At 41.2% G+C, this 22,525-nt stretch overlaps 2 protein-coding genes across 3 annotated transcripts in view; one reads left to right on the top strand and one right to left on the bottom strand.

Annotated features, from left to right (window-relative positions):
- LOC134663515 (NADH dehydrogenase [ubiquinone] flavoprotein 1, mitochondrial-like) overlaps window positions 1–22,525 on the top strand; it is a 219,710-nt gene that overhangs the window by 4,133 nt on the left and 193,052 nt on the right. The window contains exons 7-8 of one of the 2 annotated variants that reach the window (XM_063519904.1): window positions 784–851; window positions 1,868–2,009. In XM_063519904.1, the coding sequence (XP_063375974.1) occupies window positions 784–851; window positions 1,868–2,007 (208 nt within the window). In that variant the 3' untranslated portion in view covers window positions 2,008–2,009. Of the gene's footprint in view, window positions 1–783; window positions 852–1,867; window positions 2,014–22,525 lie in introns of those variants that run through there. The other variant, XM_063519905.1, reaches the window with a different exon arrangement.
- Window positions 7,668–22,525, bottom strand: part of LOC134663526 (tribbles homolog 2-like) — a 33,376-nt gene continuing 18,518 nt past the window's right edge. The window contains exons 4-5 of the mRNA XM_063519919.1: window positions 10,372–10,563; window positions 7,668–9,279 (exon numbers count right to left, since the gene is read on the bottom strand). Coding sequence (XP_063375989.1) covers window positions 9,012–9,279; window positions 10,372–10,563 — 460 coding nt within the window. The 3' untranslated portion in view covers window positions 7,668–9,011. The remainder of the gene's footprint in view (window positions 9,280–10,371; window positions 10,564–22,525) is intronic.

Genomic DNA, 22,525 nt, shown 5'->3' with positions numbered 1-22,525 from the left:
CTCTCTCTCCCTCCCCCTGTCTCTCACTCCCTCTAACTCTCTCTTTCTCTCTCTCTGTCTTCTCTCTTCGGGTGTAGGCCTCCTTTACGCCACTCGTCACGGTTCTGTGCGATCTGCAGCCACTTCTTCTTCGCAGTCCTTTTGATGGCGTCGTCCCAACGCATCTGGGGTCTACTTTGGGGACGCTCTTTCCCACATGGTCGCCATGGAAATGTATGTTTGGTTATTTAGAATAGCATAAAACCTGGGTTCTGTAACCCGTGAGTGGTTACATTCAGGCATAGACTAGGAATCCTCTAGACCGAGTTTAGAGAAATTATTTCATGTAACCGATGATGCCAAAAACACGGGGGTGCGCGGGACGAGGTGAATGAAGTCGCGTGCCGTGATTGGTCCGTACAAAGACACGGACGTCACACAAAGACAGTTTCGACTCGTACATGGAGTAAATTTACCGTATGCGTGGCAGAGGGGGTAGCGCGACTATGCTCAGTCTGGAGGATGTTTTGTCTGTGCGTTCAGGAGACTGTACTTGTGGCAACAAGAGTGTCATGAATTTTTTTTTTCACTTAATCCGTGACTGAAGCGGATTTTTTATTCCTGAGGATGGTATTCTATCGGTCCTATATCTTGGTCCAATGTGTATTTGCGTCTCACATTTTGCTTAATGAGAGAGTGAGACGCAATTCACATTGGACAAAGAAATTGGTAAGTTGGAATACCAACCTTAGATTGGTATGATCAGTCGAAATACTTATAAATTATGTAATGACCTTTTTTCAGATTCGTTGACGGCAACGCTTCCCCGAAAGAAATCGACATGCTGTGGGAGCTTTCCAAACAGATTGAAGGTGAGATTATTTGTATAAAGGTAACCCGTGAAGCGCCCTAGTATCACACGTGTGTGTTTTAACTCAATTAGGGTTACAACAGCGCTACAGCGAAATACAAAAATAAACAAGATTTTCTATATACAATACAATACTATTTATTTTAAAATTAGGTCGAATGAAAAAAATTCAAAAAATACACGTGAGGTTGTGTGGGGGACACCAAATATGAGTCACCAAGTATGAGGGAGGGGGGGGGTCAAAAAGTAGCCGGAAACACCTCGCGTGATTTGTGCACAACCCCTAGGAAGAGTGATAGAGCGAGATGACTACGCTACGCTACGGAGCGTGAACGATAACTTATAGTTTGTCAAAGGACTGTCTCGTTTATTGAAACTAGACAGTCCTATACACCGTGTTTTTATTGAATTCCGTTAACTTCGGGGTATGATTAAGAACGTTTAAGAGAACTAAATAGCACAGTTAATTAAAAAAATAATAATTTTTTGATTTTTTTAAAACAAAAAATAATTTTTAAAAGTAATTAAATGTAGCATATAGCGTTGTTGTAACACGGGCATTACATTTAACTCAACCAAACAATTGAAATCTGTGACATATCAATGTCATTTCGAACATCGATGGACCGAGATTGTACTTAAGTTTAGTAGCAAATGTATGAACTCATTCTAAACACTAATCAATATGTAAACCGGCCCTAAGGCAAGTGTACACGCTTGTAGAGGCCTTATAGGAAAAAAATTAATTATTGATTATCTCCGAAATGGAGTTAATTAGAATATTGGTGTCTTTGAGAAAGTTACTTGATTTAAGCTCAGGAATGCACCCTTGAAATTAACGGAAAACAAAAAAAACACGGTGTATATATATATTATATGATTGCATAGACAGAGATAATCATACTGTCTTTGTCGTACACTAGTACTAGCACCCAAAAGTATGAGTATAGTTTTCCTGGTTCTCACTGACTGACAAATTGGTTTGACCAACTATAACTCTTTTTTTTGTTATTCCAGGGCACACGATCTGCGCCCTGGCGGACGGCGCGGCGTGGCCCGTGCAGGGGCTCGTCCGCCACTTCCGGCCCGAGCTGGAGCGCCGCATGGCCGAGCACGCCGCCCTGCACGGGCCCAGCAAGGCCGAGCGCTGCTACTAGACCATCTACAACCATACAATAGGAATCCTCTAGACGGAGTTTAGAGCAATATTTCATGAAACCCATAGTCTAATAAAACATGGTCTTCTCTTCCCAGAGTGACACAGGCCTACGTCACAATAACATGGCCGCTATATATAGCGCTATCGCACATTATCATATAGCGCTGTCGCATGATGACGTAGGCTTGTGTCAGTCAGGTGACCTAGAAAAGACGGGAAAAGAGTACCAGGCGGAGTATATTATTATACCATGATGAAACCGCTGCTGCCAAAAATACTGGGGTGCGGGGGACGAGGTGAGCGAGTCCCGTGCCGTGATTGGCCCGTTCAAAGACACGGGCGTCACACAGAGACACTGACTCGAAAATGGAGTAAAACTACCGTATATTTGTGGCAGAGGGGCGCTACTATGCTCAGTCTAGAGGATGTCTTGTCTGTGTCTAGAACTAACCTAACATCTTAGACAAATCGCCGACTCGTCTCAATCCAACTTTATAGTCTAACAAACCAGTTTGTCGGCTAATTTGAATCATATCAAATCATTTTTGACGTGATAACGTCTATAAATCGATGAACACCGGTAGGATGCACGAAAGTGTTACGTTGTGGACAGATCTCCATTGTAACGTTACGTAATAATGGTAATGTTTTCTAATGACGTTATCACGCAAAATTATCGTCGGTAAACCGACTTTACAGACAACCATGTTTTTTTCCAGTGACAAATTGGTTCGCTAGACGATAATATATGTAAATTTCCAAGATATTAACCCACTTAGAACGGAGCTCGAACGTCGTTCACGGCCCCAATAAGGCCGAGCGCTGCTACTAGACATCTTACCTTAGGGTGGTGTTTCATTTGTCCATTATCTTGGTCCATTTCGTCTCACCCTCTCATTAAGCAAAATGTGAGACAAAATATTGGACAAAGAAATTGGACAGGTGGAATTACCACCCTTAGCCAAATCACCGACTCGTCCGGTCACCCCAAACCTTGTTTTTATGTAAATACTAAACAGACAGTTCTCGTAAGAGCGGTATTCCATCTGTTCAATGTGTATTTGCGTCTCACATTTTGTTTAATGAGAGAGTGAGACGCAATGCACATTGGACCAAGAAAGTGGACAGGTGGAATACCACCCTAACCCAATTTGTAGAACCACTCTGTTAACCTTTTGAACGCCTCGCGTATCGTGTGTGAACCATATCGCAACGCACGGAGGTTGATATTGGGTTGTAGCCGCGCGCGTCAGTTGACGTCTCAGCGGTCAAAGGGTTAATTGAGTACAAAATTGGTATTAGATTAGTATAATTAATTGACAATTTAGTATCTCGAGATTAAAAAACAAAGTTTAGGGTGGATTATTCATCCTGAAATCCAGAATACTATCAGTAAATAAATAATCGCAATACGAAATGTAGGTATATGCATATATACGGGTAGATCGACTTATTACTCTTTAAAATCATGATTAAAACTTTTTTTTTGTAAATTATTAGCCATGTCTTCATGGACACGGTCCATGTACAAAGTATGATGGCAGAATAATCCAACTATGTTACACTGTAAAATATTGTATACTAGCTCTTGGTGACAGAAATACACCAAGAAATAATAAAGTCACCCGTAGTTAAGCCTTTACAAGGCTGAGGATATTTCCCACCTAATTTCGCACTTTATTTCAAAGTAATAGGGTTCAATTTTGCATAATTTCTGGCACCCTTATGCCTTATAAAAGGTTAATGATGAGTAAGTGATTGCGTTCACTGTTGTAGTATAAGTATTTTTTTTGTATGTAATCAGAATCAGATTGTAAAAATTTAATTTATTATTACAGACAGATTGATACAACAAGCCATACGTTTTTAATTTTGGACCGATCTAAGTATTCAAAATTCATCTCGAATATTTTTGATAGCGCCAAAATATAGCCTAAAACCTTACTAAAATGCCGTAGGACAATCTTATTAATCTTATATCAACCACTATTATATAACATAATAGTGGTAATATACAGGGTGTTTGGTACATTGTTTGCCAAATTAAAACGGCAGATAGGTTGAGTCATTTGCTATCATCTCAGGCCTAGAAATTTTTAATTTGGCGTAATTTTTTTTTTCACTTCTATGCCAGTTTATCGTAATTTCAAATTTTTACTTGCATAGTAGTAAAAAAAACCATGGCCATTTTTGTTTTTTTAGGCATGAGAAGGTAGCAAATGACTCAACCTATCTGCCGTTTTAATTTGGCAAACGAGGTACCAAACACCCTGTATAACATAAACACAACAACAGAACTTAATGTTTTCGCAATTCGCAGACTAATTCGCGATCTATCATGAGCATGACTCGACAGTTTCTTTATCTTCGGTTTTGCGTCAATGCGATAAGATACAAATTAGATCGCATGCATTGTGCCGTGCGATAATACAATACAAGCGCTTTATTATCCTTATTATACCAGATAATGGGGTTTACATATATCTAATTTAATCATGTTTCTACTGTGCTTTTACCTATCATTGTGTATGATTGATCATACGCAATGAAAGGTAAAAAGTATTTCGATACATTTGAAGACGTTTAATAAAAAAACCTTTCATAAAATTGGTCTCATACTATTGTTACTCACTCAAACGGCAAAATTTTCGAGATCCATCGATCTATGCTTGATGGCAGACATTCACTTTGACAACTACCTCGTGAACCAGTGACGATTGGAAAATATTGCTATACATTTATTTGATTCTTGCTATGCATTCACTATAGATATCTAGGGACTGGCTTTACGGGCAATAATAATGAGGCATGACAGGGGTCAGTATATACAGCGGTGTGAAACCGCTACAACGCGATTGGTTGATGAGTTCGCATCACGCGCGCGATTGGTTGATGAGTTCGCATTACGCGCGCTATTGGTCGCAACTAGTTGCGTTAGACTGCACGATTGGCTGGAATTCGTGAGTAACACCGCTGAACTAGTAGCATTTTCAGTGCCCCATTAGCCCGTCCTTAGATATTATACGTCAATGTTTATGTTATATGTCAGAAACAGAAGTTTTAGTCTCCCATTGGTAACTTAATTTTGTTGATTGTGAGTAGAGGTGGAAAGACAACCTGTTACTTTGGACACACGACTTTACCTTGCACTTTGAAAGGGTTACTTCGGTTTAGTTGCTGTTTTTACAATAAAAATTTGAAACGAGTTGGTGGCATTATTTACGTGATAAGGTAGTTTAGCGTAATTTTTATTATTATAAATCAAATGGAAATAAAATGTTACTGTGATGCTGATTTATTATTTTTTATTGACCCTGTTATATCTAGGTATATATCTAGACCACATACGCGCCAAAAGAATTTCAACTTTAGCATTCCGATTTAAGGTTCAAATTAGATTGCACTTTCGGAAAATGTGACCTGCCTCAAATTAATCATCAAAGGATTAATTGGCATATATTTGGATTTTTTTGAAACACCTTGTGGATTGGTGCGGCCTGGAAAAGGTTTAACTAACTATCGAGGCTATTAACCCCCATTCGCACGACAGCTTTTTCAACGCGCGTTAAAAAAGCGCTCGAGTCTGTCTACACTCTAATTTCGACTTAACGACCAAGGCTTAAAGTCGAAAATCCAACAAAGCTTGATAAAAAGCGTCACCGCTCTCTTGTGAATACTGAATACATACATGGTTATCCATGTGTCATTCAAACGCTTTTTTAACGCGCGTTGAAAAAGCTGTCGTGCGAATGGGGGCTTACAGATTAGAACTCGAGATTATGCCAGTAGAATGTTCAGTAGCATTTATTGCATTAAAAACCAAGCGATTTATTTGTTTTATTGTTTTTTTTTTCATTTAAATCATCGACATGTTTCTTGTTTTATTTAGTCCCTAAAAGTATACCTCCTGCGGTTGTGTAAATATACCAAGTAGATACAATAGGTACTACAACATTAGAGGTACTTCGGGATCATACCCGTTCCAAAACGTAGGTAAGATAAATATTGCACAATATTGTGTATGTGATCTTTGTATGTTACAGTTAATAACATATACTAATCTATGTTTGTATGTATGTGCTACGTCGTGGCTACGTCACTGTCGACGTGACTTCCTAGTAAAAAGTGGTAGAACGTAGTAGCGCGTAATGGTAGATAATAGTAGGAATTTCCCGAAGACGATTTTGTTTTCCTTACGGAAATTGGTGATTTTGCGGCAGTTCAAAGGTCCGGGACTGTATTAATATGACTATATAGTGGTAATTAATTATAACTGTATTTCCTTGTAGACAGAGACAAGTAAAATTCACGGTATGTATGTTGCATAAAGTTGCGTAAGTTTATGACATTTTTTATAGACGGGGTCTCTGCTTTCTTCTTAGCATCGACTCACAGTACTCATTACTCAATTCACGGCCCTGCTATAGTTCGTTTTTATTAGCATTAGAAATAAGGTAAACAATCTTGATGTGTATTTTAATTGAAAAACACATTTTAAAAATAAGTTACGGCAAATATGTAACAATTATGAATCTAATACGATCATTTATATTCTTCTGCTTTCATAAGTACTAGTTTTTGAATTTTAAAAAGCGTTTTTCAATTAAAAGACATGTCAAGATCGCTTACCTTCTTGCAAGTTCTTTCTAATGCTCAAAAAACGAACTATAGATTAAAAAAAGTAATAGGTAGGTATTACCATCTCATTCCTGCTAATACCTACTTGAAAAATCTAAAAACGTTATCATGACCATGAATACTTTCGTTGTTGGCGGTATCGGTAAAGGCCCTCTGCTCTTAGTTGTTAATAGGGTTTGGTTGGCTGAGAACCATTATATTATGTATAAGGACAGACTAAATTTACACACATATTACACCCTTATGTACTCGTATTGCTGCTAGGTGATAATAAATGGGCTGGCATCTAGGAATTAAGCTATCAAATTCTAGGACATTTACCTTATCGCACTTTATATTTTCAACTTGATCCTTTATTGCCAAACTGAACTCTTTTACTCAGTAATAAAGTCTAAATTCAAACAGCCCACACATTGTGTCCTTGTTTCATTATTAAGGTCAAGGTGAGAGCGTAGGACGTTAAATGCGAATTGAATCTTATTGACTACTGTATAAGGTCGTAATTGAAAGACGTCATTATGTTTCGTCCTTGTTATGATAAGGTCAAGGAGTATTTTCTAAGTGTTATTCCAGACAAATTTGGCTGAGAATTCTCGAGAGAAATTGTATAATGTTAATAAATTAGGTATTGTCTGGACCTATTCTCATTGCTTGACCGTAGGCGAGAACCATTTTACATTTGGTCTCTGACTAGGCATTGTGGTTCCTTATGGTTACGGTTACAGATACATACGAGGAGGCTAGCCAAGATGACAACCATACGTCGACAAACGCCAAACGAAAATATATAATGTATCGGTTTTATAGATACTGCAAAAAGTCACATGACTATTCTATTTCCATACACTATTCCGAGTTTCCATTGGCGTTTTCTATTAACGATTGTCACCTTGGCTAGACCCCCTGGAGTGCCCGAGTCGAATGCTCGCCAACGCTCAGAAAGCGTTTAGAATATGAATGGTACTGGTAGAATAGATTTTTCAATCATTAGGTTAATTGGATGGAAAGAAAATTCAGGTATTATGTTTCTTAATTATTTATTCCCTCTATCATTCGTTCTTTTTTGATAATCCTCATGATATCTTAGGTCTATTTACAGTTTGTATAAATTAAGAAGTAAAAGTAATATTTTATTTTACAGAGTAATGCTACTATTGTACAAACTTTCAATTGAAAGACAAAACAGTTACACTTTCGATAATTGAAAGATAACAATCAGAAGTGCAAGAAAATGACGATTTAACAAAAATTACAAAAGGTAACAATTTAAAGAATGGTAACACTGATTTTTGATTTGGAACTTTCGATTTGGAACAAATTAATAATAACTAAAATTGATCAAAAATGTACAATCAAAATAAAAAACTCAACACCAAGTACCAAACAGGTAATTTAGTTTAGGAAGAGAGTGCCCGACGACCACAGACCGCCGTGTTAAATATTTATTTATGATCACTATTTATTATTAAATACATGGCACAGACCAAATACGAAACGCCTTCGGTACGAGGTGGTGTGAATATATTTTTAACAATTTCACTCGATATAATAAAATAAATTTCCGCATGTCGATTTGCCGAATAATCACGATTTAATAACCAAATAATATAATCAAAATAACTCTATGATGGAAGCAACTGATTGTTGTGCAACAAAAGAAATCACTTCTGAATATAACAACGTAATGGCAATCATATATCGCTAAATAACATCGGTGGAGATCACAATACACGAAACTTTATATAAATACAAAATATACATAATTTACCTAACATTAGCGTAACAACTTCAATGCAATATAGAATCTATATTGAAGTGAAATCGTTTTGAATGCATCACGCTTAGAGAAATTAACGTAATAGTTAACATTTAACAGAATGTTTTTTATAAATTAAGCGGCGGCAGCTGGGGACGCTCGGGCCCTCGAACCGGCCGCTGCGGGATCGCCATCGACTCCATACATCACAAGAACGCGATATCAGTCTCACTTATTCTGTCATTACGAACGCTACGACTACAGGTCCCAACCCCGACTGCTAATAAAACCCGCATCACCGTACTAACTATCCGATTATGCGGCTTCTACAGCATTCGCGAGCTTCGGCCAAGTATAAATTAGTGCGCGGACGGGCCAGCCGCCCGCGCGTCTGCTTAACTAACTAAAATCTCCACGGAGACCTATTTGCCTCGGGCTTACTTACTGAAAAACAAGCGGACTATTTCAGTGAGGCAACCGCAAGCTAGCGCGACAATTTAGGCCGGAATAACTTATTTAAATTCATAAATAACTTTGACATTTTCACTACGCGCGGAACTCGGTATCTAATGCCCGATGCCAGCATCGGGCGAGCTGCTTGGGGAGGGTTAGAAGTAATCTTCCGGTTCGAGGTGCAGGTCGGGTACGAGGCGGTCGTGGGAGGCGGCCGCTCGCGGGGGCAGCTCGTTCCGCGGGTCCCGCGCCAGCCAGGGGTGGCGAAGAACATCGGCTGCGCTCAGCCGTTCACAGGCTTCCCGCCGCAGCAGCGATCGGATCAAGCACTTCCCGCGCGACGACAAGCACTCGGGGACTACGAAGTACCCGCGCGAAATCTTCGCGAACAGGGACGCGTGCTCTGAGTCGTTGAATGGATACCTGCAACAACAAAAATGTAACTTTTAATGTGTGTACAGGAAGTAGTGATTAATCGTATCATCCGACAACCATTATTCAAGATACGATATCAGTTAATGCGCACCGATCAATTTTAAAAATCGGAGTGGAAATAAAAAACTTATCGCCTTTTGAAAACTCAAAATCGTTAACATCGACATTAGGCCGGCTCCACAAATTGTTACGTTTTTACAGCACCCAGCTCCAATTAATTGTAGCGATCCGATTGTCATTTGGAGGCAGATGCGAAACAAAAAGCCAGGTAGAACCCTTCCGGCGACAGGTGAGGCCGATTGCGGCGAAATCCCGAGTCTCAAAATTTAAATTACGGGTGCGTCGGGGGAAAAAAGTAGAAGACAAAGGTTGGCGAACGGCAGGTGCGTGTAAAAAGGCTTTCGGAGGTACAACGTCTTCGCCATGTGGCGGCAGGTGGGAAGATTTCACCACGTATACTCGTATGTGGGTGATATAATGGCTGGCCGTTGGCGCGTAACGGCTGGCAGGTGCCGGGACCCAACGGACACTATGTGACCGACAGGTGATCTCTGTTTACTAATAATCTTGAGAGTTTAGCGTTGATTGGGCCAAATTTAATAAAATATGGCTAGCCGCCTGGCGTTCGCGCGCGATTATCTTCTTACAATGTTGCTAGCTATTCATATCGCAAAATCGAATAAGAAAAAACTATGTCGGATGTAAATATAATTAGAGCATTCCCGCTGACTTACTTCGTATATATTTTCTGTTTTAAAATTATTTTAATAGACGTTAATTGACGCAATTTATAGGCAAGTATTTATCTAGAGCTGGGATTCCGCGCGATCAATTATCTTCTGTCTTATCATTTTGCATTCCACAATTTGTCCACAAAACCCGCATTTAAGTGGATGTCAACGTCAGACCTAACTACATAAACTTGGAATATTTTTAAGCTGAACTATGATGATCTTATCTTTTCAGAATGTTGTGAACATCGCTCTATCAAATCCTTTTTAAATGGGGAAAAGAACGCGTGGAGCTGGGTATAATTTTTTATGTCTTCTACGAATTAATATACTAGATGTGGATGCCTACCTTCCAACGAGCATGGTGTAAAGGATGACCCCCAGCGACCACATGTCGGCGGCGCGGCCGGAGTACGTCCGATGCGCCCTCAGGATCTCGGGCGACACGTACGCGGGGCAGCCTCGCTTGTCCTGCAGCAAGTCTTCTTCAGGGTCGTCCAGGACCACCGCGTCTTCTAATGACTCTAGTTTTAACGTCGTCCTGTAACAAAGGAAAATGAGCTTTAGTCACATGAAATAGGTTTGAGTTTTTTTAACACGCTTATATTAATGAATTATCAGGCTGCATGTAATGTGCAGGCGTTGACCCAATATAGGCTTGTATCCATCCGTCCATAATGGCTCCCTTTGAACTCAAAGCGTTTTCCGCGCCCATTAACCAATCCACGGCAAATTAGCTTCGTATAAAGCCTCATATAGGCAAAAACCATTGCTAAATTCGCAACTCTAGTACCATAAAGTTGATTACAATGTAATATGGGTTCATACGGCGCTTTCATTTGTCGCGTATATTATTTTTATTAATTTATGTGGTTTCGTCACGTTACGGGATTCGGCGCGGTGCGCGACCTCGTATTTCACAGCGTTTCGAAATGCATTAAATGCACAGTTATTCGAAACCGTACGCGTCTATCGAATGTAAAGTAACTCATCGTACAATTCACTAAACGTGGGAGACTGTTTCCACATCAATTGAACGTTTTAGTGCTTAATAAGGCTAATTTCCGGCGATATTTAAGATGAAGTCTCCAGCGCATTCATAGTTCGCGTTGATTTAAGCCCCGATTATTTTTATCGATATTGCAGTTGCATTTAATGAAGGCTCGATGCAAAATCGACGCAATTATGAGAAGAAAAAACGAGGTAGACGTCAGCAGTCGGCGGCAGGTGGCGGGGAGGCGGTACTTCAAATCGACTTGTATTAATGCATTGGATATTTTTAGCCTGTTTAATAATAAGCTGGATGGGGCGAGCTGAAACTTAAAGGGGATCTATTTTTATACGCTAATTGCCTAGAATAAATGCCTTCGTATAAATAGAAACGCGTTTCCCGAACCTTGTAAGTAGTGTTAGTTTGCTCAAATGTTACAAAACGTGCGGTTTCATGTTCAAACGCAATTTCCAAGAGCGTTAGATCTTTAAGGATTTTAGTCGTAAACTCGTATCGTAACCCTGAACGGCCATACTCGACGATGATTAACTAACTTTAACGCAATGCAGTTGCAGCTATAATTCGCCTTGAGATAAACTAAACTATTTATTAACGAGTGATCGGTCGTGACAATATGGAGCGTATGCAAAGGTTACTCTCGTTAGGTGGCGCAAGCGTTTCTCATGACGTACCTACCAGTACTGGCCGTTGCGATTGCTAATTCGCTGGGCTCCTCTACACGATGGGCCAACGCCGCGCCGGCCACTCCAAGGGACGCATTTATGCGTTAGGTTAGGCAAGTGATATTGCTATCTCATTCTACCGCATGGCACAATGAGACAATAGACAAATTGAGTTTTAAGAGGACCCTTGTAGTTAGGGTTGCCAAATTTAGATAAACCTTAACACTACGTATATAGTTTATACTCAGCTTAGATCCCGAATAAGCACGGGGTCCGTTCTTTTATCTTCAATTAATTTCATTTAATTCAATTAATTTTAATTTCATTTATCACCAATAAATTTTAAAGAATATCCCTAATTTTAAGGGTATTTACAGCACTAAACGCTGTAATTTCCCGTACACACAATAGCTTGTGCGTGTAGCGGCACGTGTCAGTACATCTGTGAGGCAAGCTGTGGGAACGGGCTGACGAAATGCAACATTACACAGATTAAACACTACGCTTTGCTCAACGCGGCTCAGCGGTAACCCTGAGGGGGTCGATTGTGACCTAGGATTGTCGAAAGAGTTTAGTACATTATTATTTTTATACACTTGGCTTGGCACTATGCTGATGATGGGTGCGATTATCCTCTTAGAGGATAGAGAAAGAATAATGGCTCATTGAGACGATGCGAGTCTCATTACATTGCGGTTTTTGATCGGTTGGTTGAATTGGACGTAACCAATAGTCCGCAATATAACTAAAATCGTATGCGAGTTCGCGAGCCGTCTAAATCAGCCTAGGTACCGCTTTCGGATACTTATGTATTGATAAAAATACAGGATTACTCTATCTTATGATATTTCATCAGTTTGCAAACTCGCTATATATAGTTTTCCTAGAATTGTTGAAAGAGTTATTTAAATATTTACTACGTTAAGAGATCCCTGTGCCTAAGGGATAATTTCGCTTCTTTACTAATTATATGTGTGTTTTTCCTGTTTCTTTTTTATACAATAATGTGTTTTGCTAATATTATTACTACTAAACGTGTTGTTTACACGATCTTTGGTCTATAAATAAATACGCATAATGTGACATAATTAGAATAAATGTTGTTTATCTCGCAAGGAAGCATTGATCTATTTTAAGGATATGTTTCATATTCATATTTTATTTTGCCTTACGCGATGACAGTGCGGTCTTGGGGAGACACTCCTGACTTCGGGCAAACTCGGCTCCGTTCGGCTCAGCTCAGCATTGCTCCGAGCAATTATTAGGGTTGACACAACTTGAAGTCGATCGAGTTTTTCACTAGATAGCCGAACCCTAAATAGCCAAAAGGGATAGTGCCATAAGTTAGAACGGGATATCATGTTCATGATTCGTCCCTGAATCGCTGTCAAACTTCGGTTTTGTAGGAATTTTCTGTACGGTAGTACTATTATTATTCTGTGGCGATGATGGAGTCAAGCCCTTTTTTGTAATTCATCAGTGAGCGGAGTCTGAAGCCGGAGGGCGTCCTCGTGTCCGTTTTAGGTTCGACGCAAGCGCAACTGATCCTAATTAAATCCCTACAGCGGAGCTGAAGTTTGCAATCGATATCGTAACGTTTCGCAACGCTAACAACGTGTTTACGTTTAGTTATAGATTCGATAATTTCGTTTTTTTTTTACTTTTGCGAAATTAAAAAAAAATACATGGACCTCAAGTGTCACTTTGTTAAGGCTATAATCATAAAAACTATTATATTTTTTTTAGATAACAAATAAACCACGAGATTCACACATATTAAATTAAATTAATTGACGTGGGTCACTCATGATTTATGAGTCGAAAATTCTTGGACATGTGTCTGATTGACCAATTTTAAGTATTTACATTTTTTCCCAAAGGACCTCAAACAAAAAAAATGTCCTTTCGGCATTGACATGACATTCGGCAGTGTTGCAAGCATCGGAAGGTTGGCCGGATTTCCGAGCGTGTTCCGATCGGCCATGGCGCGCCGTGTCTCGGCCGCCTGTCGCAACTGGCAACACTTTACGCAATTCGCATTACGCATGCGTTTGTGCGAGTCAAATTCGAGCTCATTTCGGGTTAGTTTGATTTAGATGAGATTTTTTTTTAATAGCATATTTTGTGTCCCACTGCTGGGCAAAGGCCCTTTCTTCCGCCACTCATCACGGTTTCTAATTATGGAAATAGTTTGCTCCTTAATGCATTATGATGAAAATTTGCAACATAATTTGAAGATTTTATGTCAATGCGAAAAATAATTTAAATACCAATGTTGAGTGTATTTCTGTCAGTAGACAAGAGCTATGACTTAAAATAGATATGAAGAAAATGCATTGATGTATTTATGAGAATTATGAGTCACCAAATCGATATTAAATTAGAAAGGAACTTTACTGTATATTATAAATCGTACGACATTCCGGTACCCCTAAATATCTAATGTAAATACAATCGTGACGTTGTAAATTGACTCGCACTGTCCAAATTGTATTAACTATGAGTTAATGTTAATATTTGGTTTCCATTGAACCTTAAGAACTGTTCACGCTTGACGTTCGCTTACTTCAAAACAAAACTAAAAGGCGAGTAACTTAACAGTCGCAATGCAATCTCAAACCTAAAACAAGCGAATAAAATCTAATTTTGAATAATGTTTTCAGTTAATTGAGAATTGAAGTTGAAGTAGAAATGTTTGGAAATGCATTAATTGCTGTTACTGTAATGAATGGATCTCCAATTAAGTACACGTGTCGTCAAAAACAATGGCTAATAGTTATCGTGAGAATCTATTGTTGACGCGTGCATTAGCAACTTATTGACCATTGGTAGTTCTTATTCCGTCGCAGTAAGGTTTACGAATGTCCTGTCAACTGTGTCGACTATAACTAAAGCAGGAGCAGAAATATGTAAACGGACGAAGCGTCCAAAACGATCTGGTCATGAATTTCTTGTCAACGCGTCAGAGCAATTATATTACTTCGTTCGCTTGGCTGCTTTTGCTGTATTGTTGCTGACAAACTCTTGGACTAAGTTTTTTCTATTGCGCCTTATACCGTCCTCTCTTTCCCTCATATGAAATGGACAATTAACGGGATGTTTCGCAACTGGTTGCTCAACTCAACCCTGACAGTTTCGCAACAATGGCCGGCCCAGATGCACGCGTGCATTTCCTGCTCTGTATCTACACATGACATTGCGCAAGTGATGATACATACGGCAAAAAGGTTAAATTTAATTGCACTTGGTTTGCAATATTCCATGTTTAATACGTGATGTGTCACTATTATGCTTTATTTAAACTATTTAAAGGCACTAATCTGTTTGTAATGTATTATTTGACGCTTAAACTGATTAGTAGTAGCCGGTAGCTCATCCTATAGATCTATAGAGAACTGTCGAGTAATCCATTACATAATTTTGTTTTGAGCTATATGTTGAGGGACTATGTAGGGACTACTTTGTAAACGATACATTGTAATTGTCATCTATTCCTTAAGTTCAGCAACTAAAATTCACGCCGCAGATATAAACCTTTTCATAAGTGCCTCGCCCTACTGTTAGTCATAGGTTTTCGTAATTCGTATTGTAGTCGTAGGGACGCGGTGTCGCAAGCGGTTGCCTCACGGCGCCGGGAGCGTTGGGAAACCTTCCCCAGCCTCCGTACGGGCATGCATGGACCTTGCGCAAGAGCACCGGATGTGGCATTCGACCTTTTGAGATTCATTCAGCGATATTCTGGATTTAAGCAGATGATACTATCAATTTCTTTGAAGATCTCACAGGACTAGTTTATCCCACAGAGCATCCCTGGCCGTAATAGTGATAATATACATTTTGATCCATAAGGCGGCGCGAATAAAGTGCAAGTTTGTGCGTTATGTTTGATACCTTCATTTGTTAACCATCGGTTTTGTAAACAGTGGAACTTTACCCTTATTTATTGAGTGACTCATCACTCTTCAAAACTTGTGAAATCTCCTGTGACAGCGACATCCTGAATTTAGGTCTCAAAACCGCACAAGCGCACGCTTTATCGGGGCGCGATAACGCAAGTCGAACGCTTTTGAAACCGCGCTGGGCCGCTTGCGAAAACACTAATGTGAACATCGATTGCAAAATTGTTTTAGTTTTAAATCGAATGCACCGAATGGGAACGGCGTGGGATGACACATCGCCGACATTTATCGGGGACTAAGTGGCCGTGTTCGGGTCGGGTGCTCGTGTCACAATGGCGTGGATTATGAGCGTTGCGATATGGCCGTGTTGCAAGCCCGGGCGGCGGTCCAACGGCGGCCGCAGAAATAATCCCGTGTTGCAACGCGCGGACTGCGGAACGGGCGCCACTCCAGGACGGCCCGTTGCGCAAGCGACTAAATAGTCATACTCACTACCGCACGCAATCGTCCAATTGCGCGCGAGTGCAGCGAGCGACGTTTACGAAACGGGGTACCGTTCGATGACCCGGCGTTACGCGACAATTGCGTAAGAAGAAAGCGCCCGGAATCCGTCCGCGAAATGTGCCAGAATCTCATCGATCTCCGTGTCGAATCGTTGCAATCGCACCGTTACGTGTGTTAAATCCGGTGAGCGGTCGACTTTCTAACGGGAGGTCGGTGTACGGCGGCGTGGCGCAACAATTTCTCCGTCGCGAACGAAGAAAGCGCGACCTCAGCGGGGTTTTGCAATCGCGCGGCCGGGAAAGAGCGCCGTAGAAAGCGTTCAACGACCCGGCCCGCAATCGGCGAACCACGGCTTGCGACAGACTGATGCACCGGGACTCCTGAAGCAGCAGAACATTGAGAACGCGAGCCGGGTTCGAGGGGATTGAGCAAGCCCCGCTATTATGCAAGCCCGATAAACGCGTGTCACTGCCGCCTGAACATTTCCGTTCATTGACTCTTCCCCGATATAACTTACGTCTTGCGACATACTTTCGCCGCACGTCGCACACGTGTGCAAAGGCACAAACGATCTTTAGCCTTGATCTTTCAGGGCCATTGGGTGGACACGCTAGATATGTTTGGCTAAAAAAGTTGGCGCCGGCCGCAGCGCCATGCGCCACATGGTGGGATACTTGGCGCAATCGTGTAACGTGGAAAAGGAATTCTGTCGTGCTGGATTGCTAGTAACGTTTGCGTATTCACTTTCATAACCCGATGTTACGTTTTCAACCGACTTTTCCACATGTTGGGAAACTATTTGGTAAAAAGCTTGCGCTCCCACCTCGAGTAATCATCACGATTACATGAACTGGTAGAAAAAGGCATCGTGCGACGATCCGTCGCGAAGATAACTTTCACGCTAACGATGACACGCAACCGCATATAAGAAGTGAAATTATCTGTGTCTGAGAAACAATGTATGGGGCTGGTAAGGCTCGGCAGGTGCGCGTGCCCAGTCTGGCCTGTTTGTAGAACAGGACGCCGATAACCGTAGAAGGGCAGCTGGAGTCGCGTCGCCCGACAGATGCGTTCTAGATCGGCCGATAATAAAAAGAGTAAATCCACATCCGCGCGCGGGCGCTGTTTCCGCCGAGGCCGCGGCTGCGCGCCCGGAATCGACGATTGTTTCGCTCTGCAATCGCTTCCTCCTTATTATGCCCGGTCGGAAGTGCGAAACGACCAGATGAACGTCTCGCACGGCCTTCGCCATTATCGGCTCTGCCCGATATCTCACGCCATAACGCTCTTGGCATTTGCAGTGCAGGGGTTGCAATACATATCGAAATTAGAGCAACGATTAATCATAAAGCTGTTGCTCGCGCGACGCAAGAGCTTGCGATATGTAGGGAGCCGACTCAGAAATATTGCGAACTCGCCTCGAGCCGGTGTGGCACCGCATTGCTAACAGTTAGTTAACAGCGTTGGATCACGGATGACGCAAAGGTTTGGACAACTAGCTTCGGTCTTCGATTTTCACAGCCTATTCAAATTTACAGCGAAGAGCGACAAGGTTCTTGAGAACAACGGAACGTATACCTAAACCTTAAGAAATCCTTGTGCGTTTTGTAATAGTTTCGTTCGGCGGATTTGCCAAACGTACCGCGTATCGCGTATTAAATCGTCGGGTCCTTACGCTCCATTTCATAATGTAGTTTGCACAAGAGCAGAATAAGCGAGCGTTTGTCTCTGACACCAGTAGGTGTGGTGTGGACTAGCGGAGCGTTCATGGCGTAACGGACCTACGTAACCAATACTCCACGTAATTGCACTGCGGCTGACATGGGTGTGCTTGTGAAACAAAACACGTTGACGCTATAACTACAATTACTTACTAAACGAAACCACACAATACCTGGATCAAAACAAGTATCATCACCAAACCAGTCGTCGATCGGTTTGTGTCGTTTCATAACTCATTAGTTACCAAATCGAACTCGTAAGACAATAACCGCAATGTACTTGTGCCGAGTAAGTACTAAAGGCTAAGGAATGACTGACGAAGGATGGTTTCGAAAACGAGAAATAAGCGATGTTGCGATTTCGCCTTACGAAACACGCAGTACTCGTGGTTGCAGAAACGCGTGGGACTACAAATAGGATTAATCTTGCCCGATTCGCAATACTAGGTATCAATTATGTGATTAAATTAGTTCAATCTACCGAAACACGTTAAGTTTTAATGGGAGAAGAGCTGAGCTTATTATCTCGAGTTCTAAAGTAAATGCCGAGGATTTTCCTTAATGTTTCAGTGAAATTAAATTATAACTATTCTATTCATAGTACAGCCTACGTCATTGAAACCTTGTCCTTTATGTAAAGCCTTGATCTTTGGTAAAGGTTCCTGGGTATTACGGGAATTACTTATACATACTTACATTATACAAAGAAAGCACACGAATATAGGTGTAAGAGATGGCGTTAAAGCGTTATCGGTATTTATCGCAATTTTTATCGTCATTTCACCATTATCTTATCGGCATTAAAAAAATCTTATAATATTTTCACCAGTTGTTTATTTATTTAGCCGGTGCGATATGATAAGCAAATATTTTGTAATGATGCAGTGTGGGTAAGGTGATGTTTGTACAAGTTACACAATCTCCATACTTCGCCTCATACTTACTAAGTGTGTATTAAAGGTTCGTGGTTGCGAAAATGTGTTACACATTGTGGAGATGACATTCAGATGCAAATCGGGCCGACATTTCGCGGTGCCCGCATTCATTATTTATACGTCGTCAACTCGCTACCGATTTCAATAATTAAAATTATATTCTCAGTGTAAATAACTATTACAATAACACAATCGCGGTCGTAAAATGTTAATAAGAGAGTTCTTAAACTGAATAACAATCACGATTCTATAGCTCCGCGAAGCTTTGTTGTTTATAAATAATTTGAAGCGAAAAAAACATTGTTTTGTAAACCGAGTACCGCTAAAGTGCTCGACTGAAGTACATCACAATACATGGGACATTATCGAGAACTCCATCGAATCAGGAACAATAGTTTTATAATACTGGTACGACCTGGGTAGCGCGTAGTAGTGGAGGCAGGTAGAGCGATCGAGTCGCCGCGATAAGACACGCAAATACTGGCACAACTCGACAAGCTAAGCGACTACACCCACATGTGCGATATGCACTGCTGGCTAAATTCCTGCACGCATTATCGGTCAGGTGTCGGAGCGGCGATGGATGACGTAGTACATGCTCAGACACGCGTATTATATTTTAATGCTGCGTTACTATACGGAGTACATAATGGTTTTACTATAACAAAAGCGGCAAAACGTGTGCCCAACGTAAACAATACTACGGAAATTCTACTATGAGTCATTTATTTACATTTTCAATCGGGTTTTGACAAAAATACTATCGCTATCCAGAGAAATTTTACGTGTGAAAAATTGTTTATGTAGCAAAGTTTGTAAATAAGTTTATCTGTGCAAATAAAAGGCGAATACGCTCGGAGGAACGGGTTTGTGCCGTTACGTTCCCTGAAGAGGCTAATACATTGGACCAGTCGGACCAGTCCGCGAAAATACCTATAGTTCGTTTTTTTTAGCATTAGAAAGAACTTCGCAGAAGTAAGCTTGTGGTTCCAAATCCGGTACTTTTAGCGGTAATAATTTGAAGTAAATTATATGTATTGACCGTGCTACATTAGATAATTCAATAATTATTAACAATTAAAGAGCCTGATAAAAACTGTACGCTTACTTCTGTGGAGTTCTTTCTAATGCTAAAAAAAACGAACTATAGTCACCGAACCGCCCACGGATTTGCACCGTGATTAAAGGTAGTACACTTATTAAGGTTTACAAACACTTACGGCTTTTGGTAAAGTAATAAACACTGAGCAGAGGATGCGTAGTTTCCTAGTTGCTGGTGCAGTTTTTTGTGAGTTTACTCTTAACACGCTATATGGATGGAGGTATCCTTAAGATAATCAAGCTTAAGTGTATGGATTGTTTTCAGCCATTTTTCATCTACTACTTGTTACTAGCTCTGATATGATTAGTTGCTTTCCGTAATCCGTAATTCAACGAAAGTTCACGTCAGGAATTCCGATCACTGTTGTGTGAATCGTGGACGTGCATCGAATGATTCCGAGGATCGTGTTGGATAAATAAAGTCGGACAATGCCCCGCCGTTTACAAGCCAACCGGGAGCTAAAGCTTGACAACTCTATTAAAACCCCGATCAAACGTTTTATAGACTTGTAAAACCTCACGGTATAGATACGAATGGTAAGAAACCACAAGTCTACGGGCAAATAGTACAGCTAAGCAGCGGTACTTAGCACTTCCTCATTCAGTACCGTTTTTCTCAGACCTTTCACCGATGAATGTCTCATGATGTCATGGGAAAAGAGCGATGTGCTAAACGTTCCACTTTTTATTAACCAATGTACGGTGAGATCATAAAAGGATCAACGACTCGAAATACCGAAGCAATGAACAACAAGCCCAACCCGGTCGTTGAACTGGCAATTTTTTCTAGAAGCAATTCACGCAATGATGTAACTTGGAAAGTGCGGAACAGACATTTCTCGCAGTTTCATAAAAGCACCATTGTGATTGTAAGGTCGGTGAACTCGCGAAATCACCTGTCATAGAGGGGAGCGCACAAAGGGTGACGCAACGAAGAAAGCACGGAAACAAGTGAACTTCCAATTAGAACGCTACGCAACGGATGAGACAAAGAATTTGATTTTGAAATTGGAACTAGCTGCTTAATTTATTCCGTTGGGTCTGCTGCTTGCACAACCGACGGAAGGAGGAGAGTGCGGCGAAACAGCGTGATGCAATAAAGAAAGTGCGGAACTGAAGTAGTTTTTGTAATGCGGTGAATGTACTCTGGCCATTAGCGTTGTATCATAGAGGCTTTTGAGCCGGGCGACGACCCCGGTGATGTCAGAGGCCCATCGATTTCGCGAATGCGCCTCAAGAGCTTAGTACTCTCGGGATGGAAAATTACGTTAAGCGGGCACGATACGTTACATCAAGCTTGCAGCAGTCGTTAAGTAACTAGTGTTGTCACACTACTGCAATTACAGTTGATGTAACCCGCGATGCAACGAGGAACTAGTGCAACTGATAGATTAATGCACACTCGGCAGTGACCTCAATAAATTGTCACAAAAATCGCGATATGTCAAGTTCAGTAGGTGCAAGCGGGGCGACAATGAATGACACAGCACTGTACTTGACCCAGTTTACCGTCACGCCTCGCAGCCACCAGCACCTGACTACTCGTCTTAAACTCCCTCATTAAACGCCAGATCGCGCTAACAACGGTTTTATGGTCGTCATAACATTGGCATGTTGACCCAGTTGGCGAGCAGCCGTCAATCAGTTTTAAATCTGATGTCATGTGATATGATATCACGTTATTAATAAAGCGTCTCCGTGAGTTAAACGAGCATAGTATGCATTTTGCTAAGGTTTCGTCGAACAAAATAAATGTCGAAACGCAAACAAAGTATCTCGCAAGCGGTTTCCGATATATGTCGGTGGGTAAACGTGTACATATATGTGCCATTGCGCAAGGTCGCCGCGCAGGTGCGCGAGCGCCTCCGCCCTGCAACGGCCGTTGCAGCTCCCACGAGTGCACATAAATTATTCATTAACTTCAGAGGGGTAGCTTAGGAATTCGTCGCACCTGCTAGACCTTTAGCTACCCTTTGAGTTTTAGAGATATTCATAAAAATAAATGTGCGTCGGTGTCGGCGGCGCAGGCCGCGGGCGCGCGCCGCGTCCGCCGCAGGCGAGTGCGCTCGTAATCATCCAAGTGGGTTAAGGTTCCATCAAGGATTTATTGCGGCAAGCCTCCGCTCCAAAACGCCGATCGGTTACTATGAGCTAACTACAGTTCCGATGCATTTGTAATGCTCCACAACCTTTTCACAAACGAGTAGCGATCTTCATCATTGACGACGTCCAGTCTGTCAACGTCCGAATGAAAAAGCATTGTTCGTGTGAAACAATTTAAAATTCATTCTCGAGTAGTATTTTGTCCCCGGGACAATTTACAACAGTTATGTATAACAAAGAGCGCTGGGACATCTTTTGTTTAATTGGCGTCCGACAAACAAAAGTAACTTGATCGTTAGAGGCGTCCCTTTGTCACGACTGTGTCCGGGAATAATGAAATGAAAATGTCCTCAAGAGGCTTTTGAAACTAAAGTGCGCGCAATATAAACAGGTTAATGAGTTTCAAAACGATCCAGATGTATTACAAAATTACAAAAGCGGCAGCACACTGTTTGGTAATGTGCGGCCGATTTGTTTCACAACGCAGCGTCCGGACCACTCGATTGTTTCTATCGAGCATTCGACGCTTTGTTTTATAAATACGTCATCGTGCATTGTGGGGAGGG

The sequence above is a fragment of the Cydia fagiglandana genome, chromosome 4, assembly GCF_963556715.1.
Source record: "Cydia fagiglandana chromosome 4, ilCydFagi1.1, whole genome shotgun sequence".
NCBI classification, from domain to species: Eukaryota; Metazoa; Arthropoda; class Insecta; order Lepidoptera; family Tortricidae; genus Cydia; species Cydia fagiglandana.
Note: the sequence above shows the minus strand (reverse complement) of the source record. Positions and strands in the feature narration are given on the sequence as shown.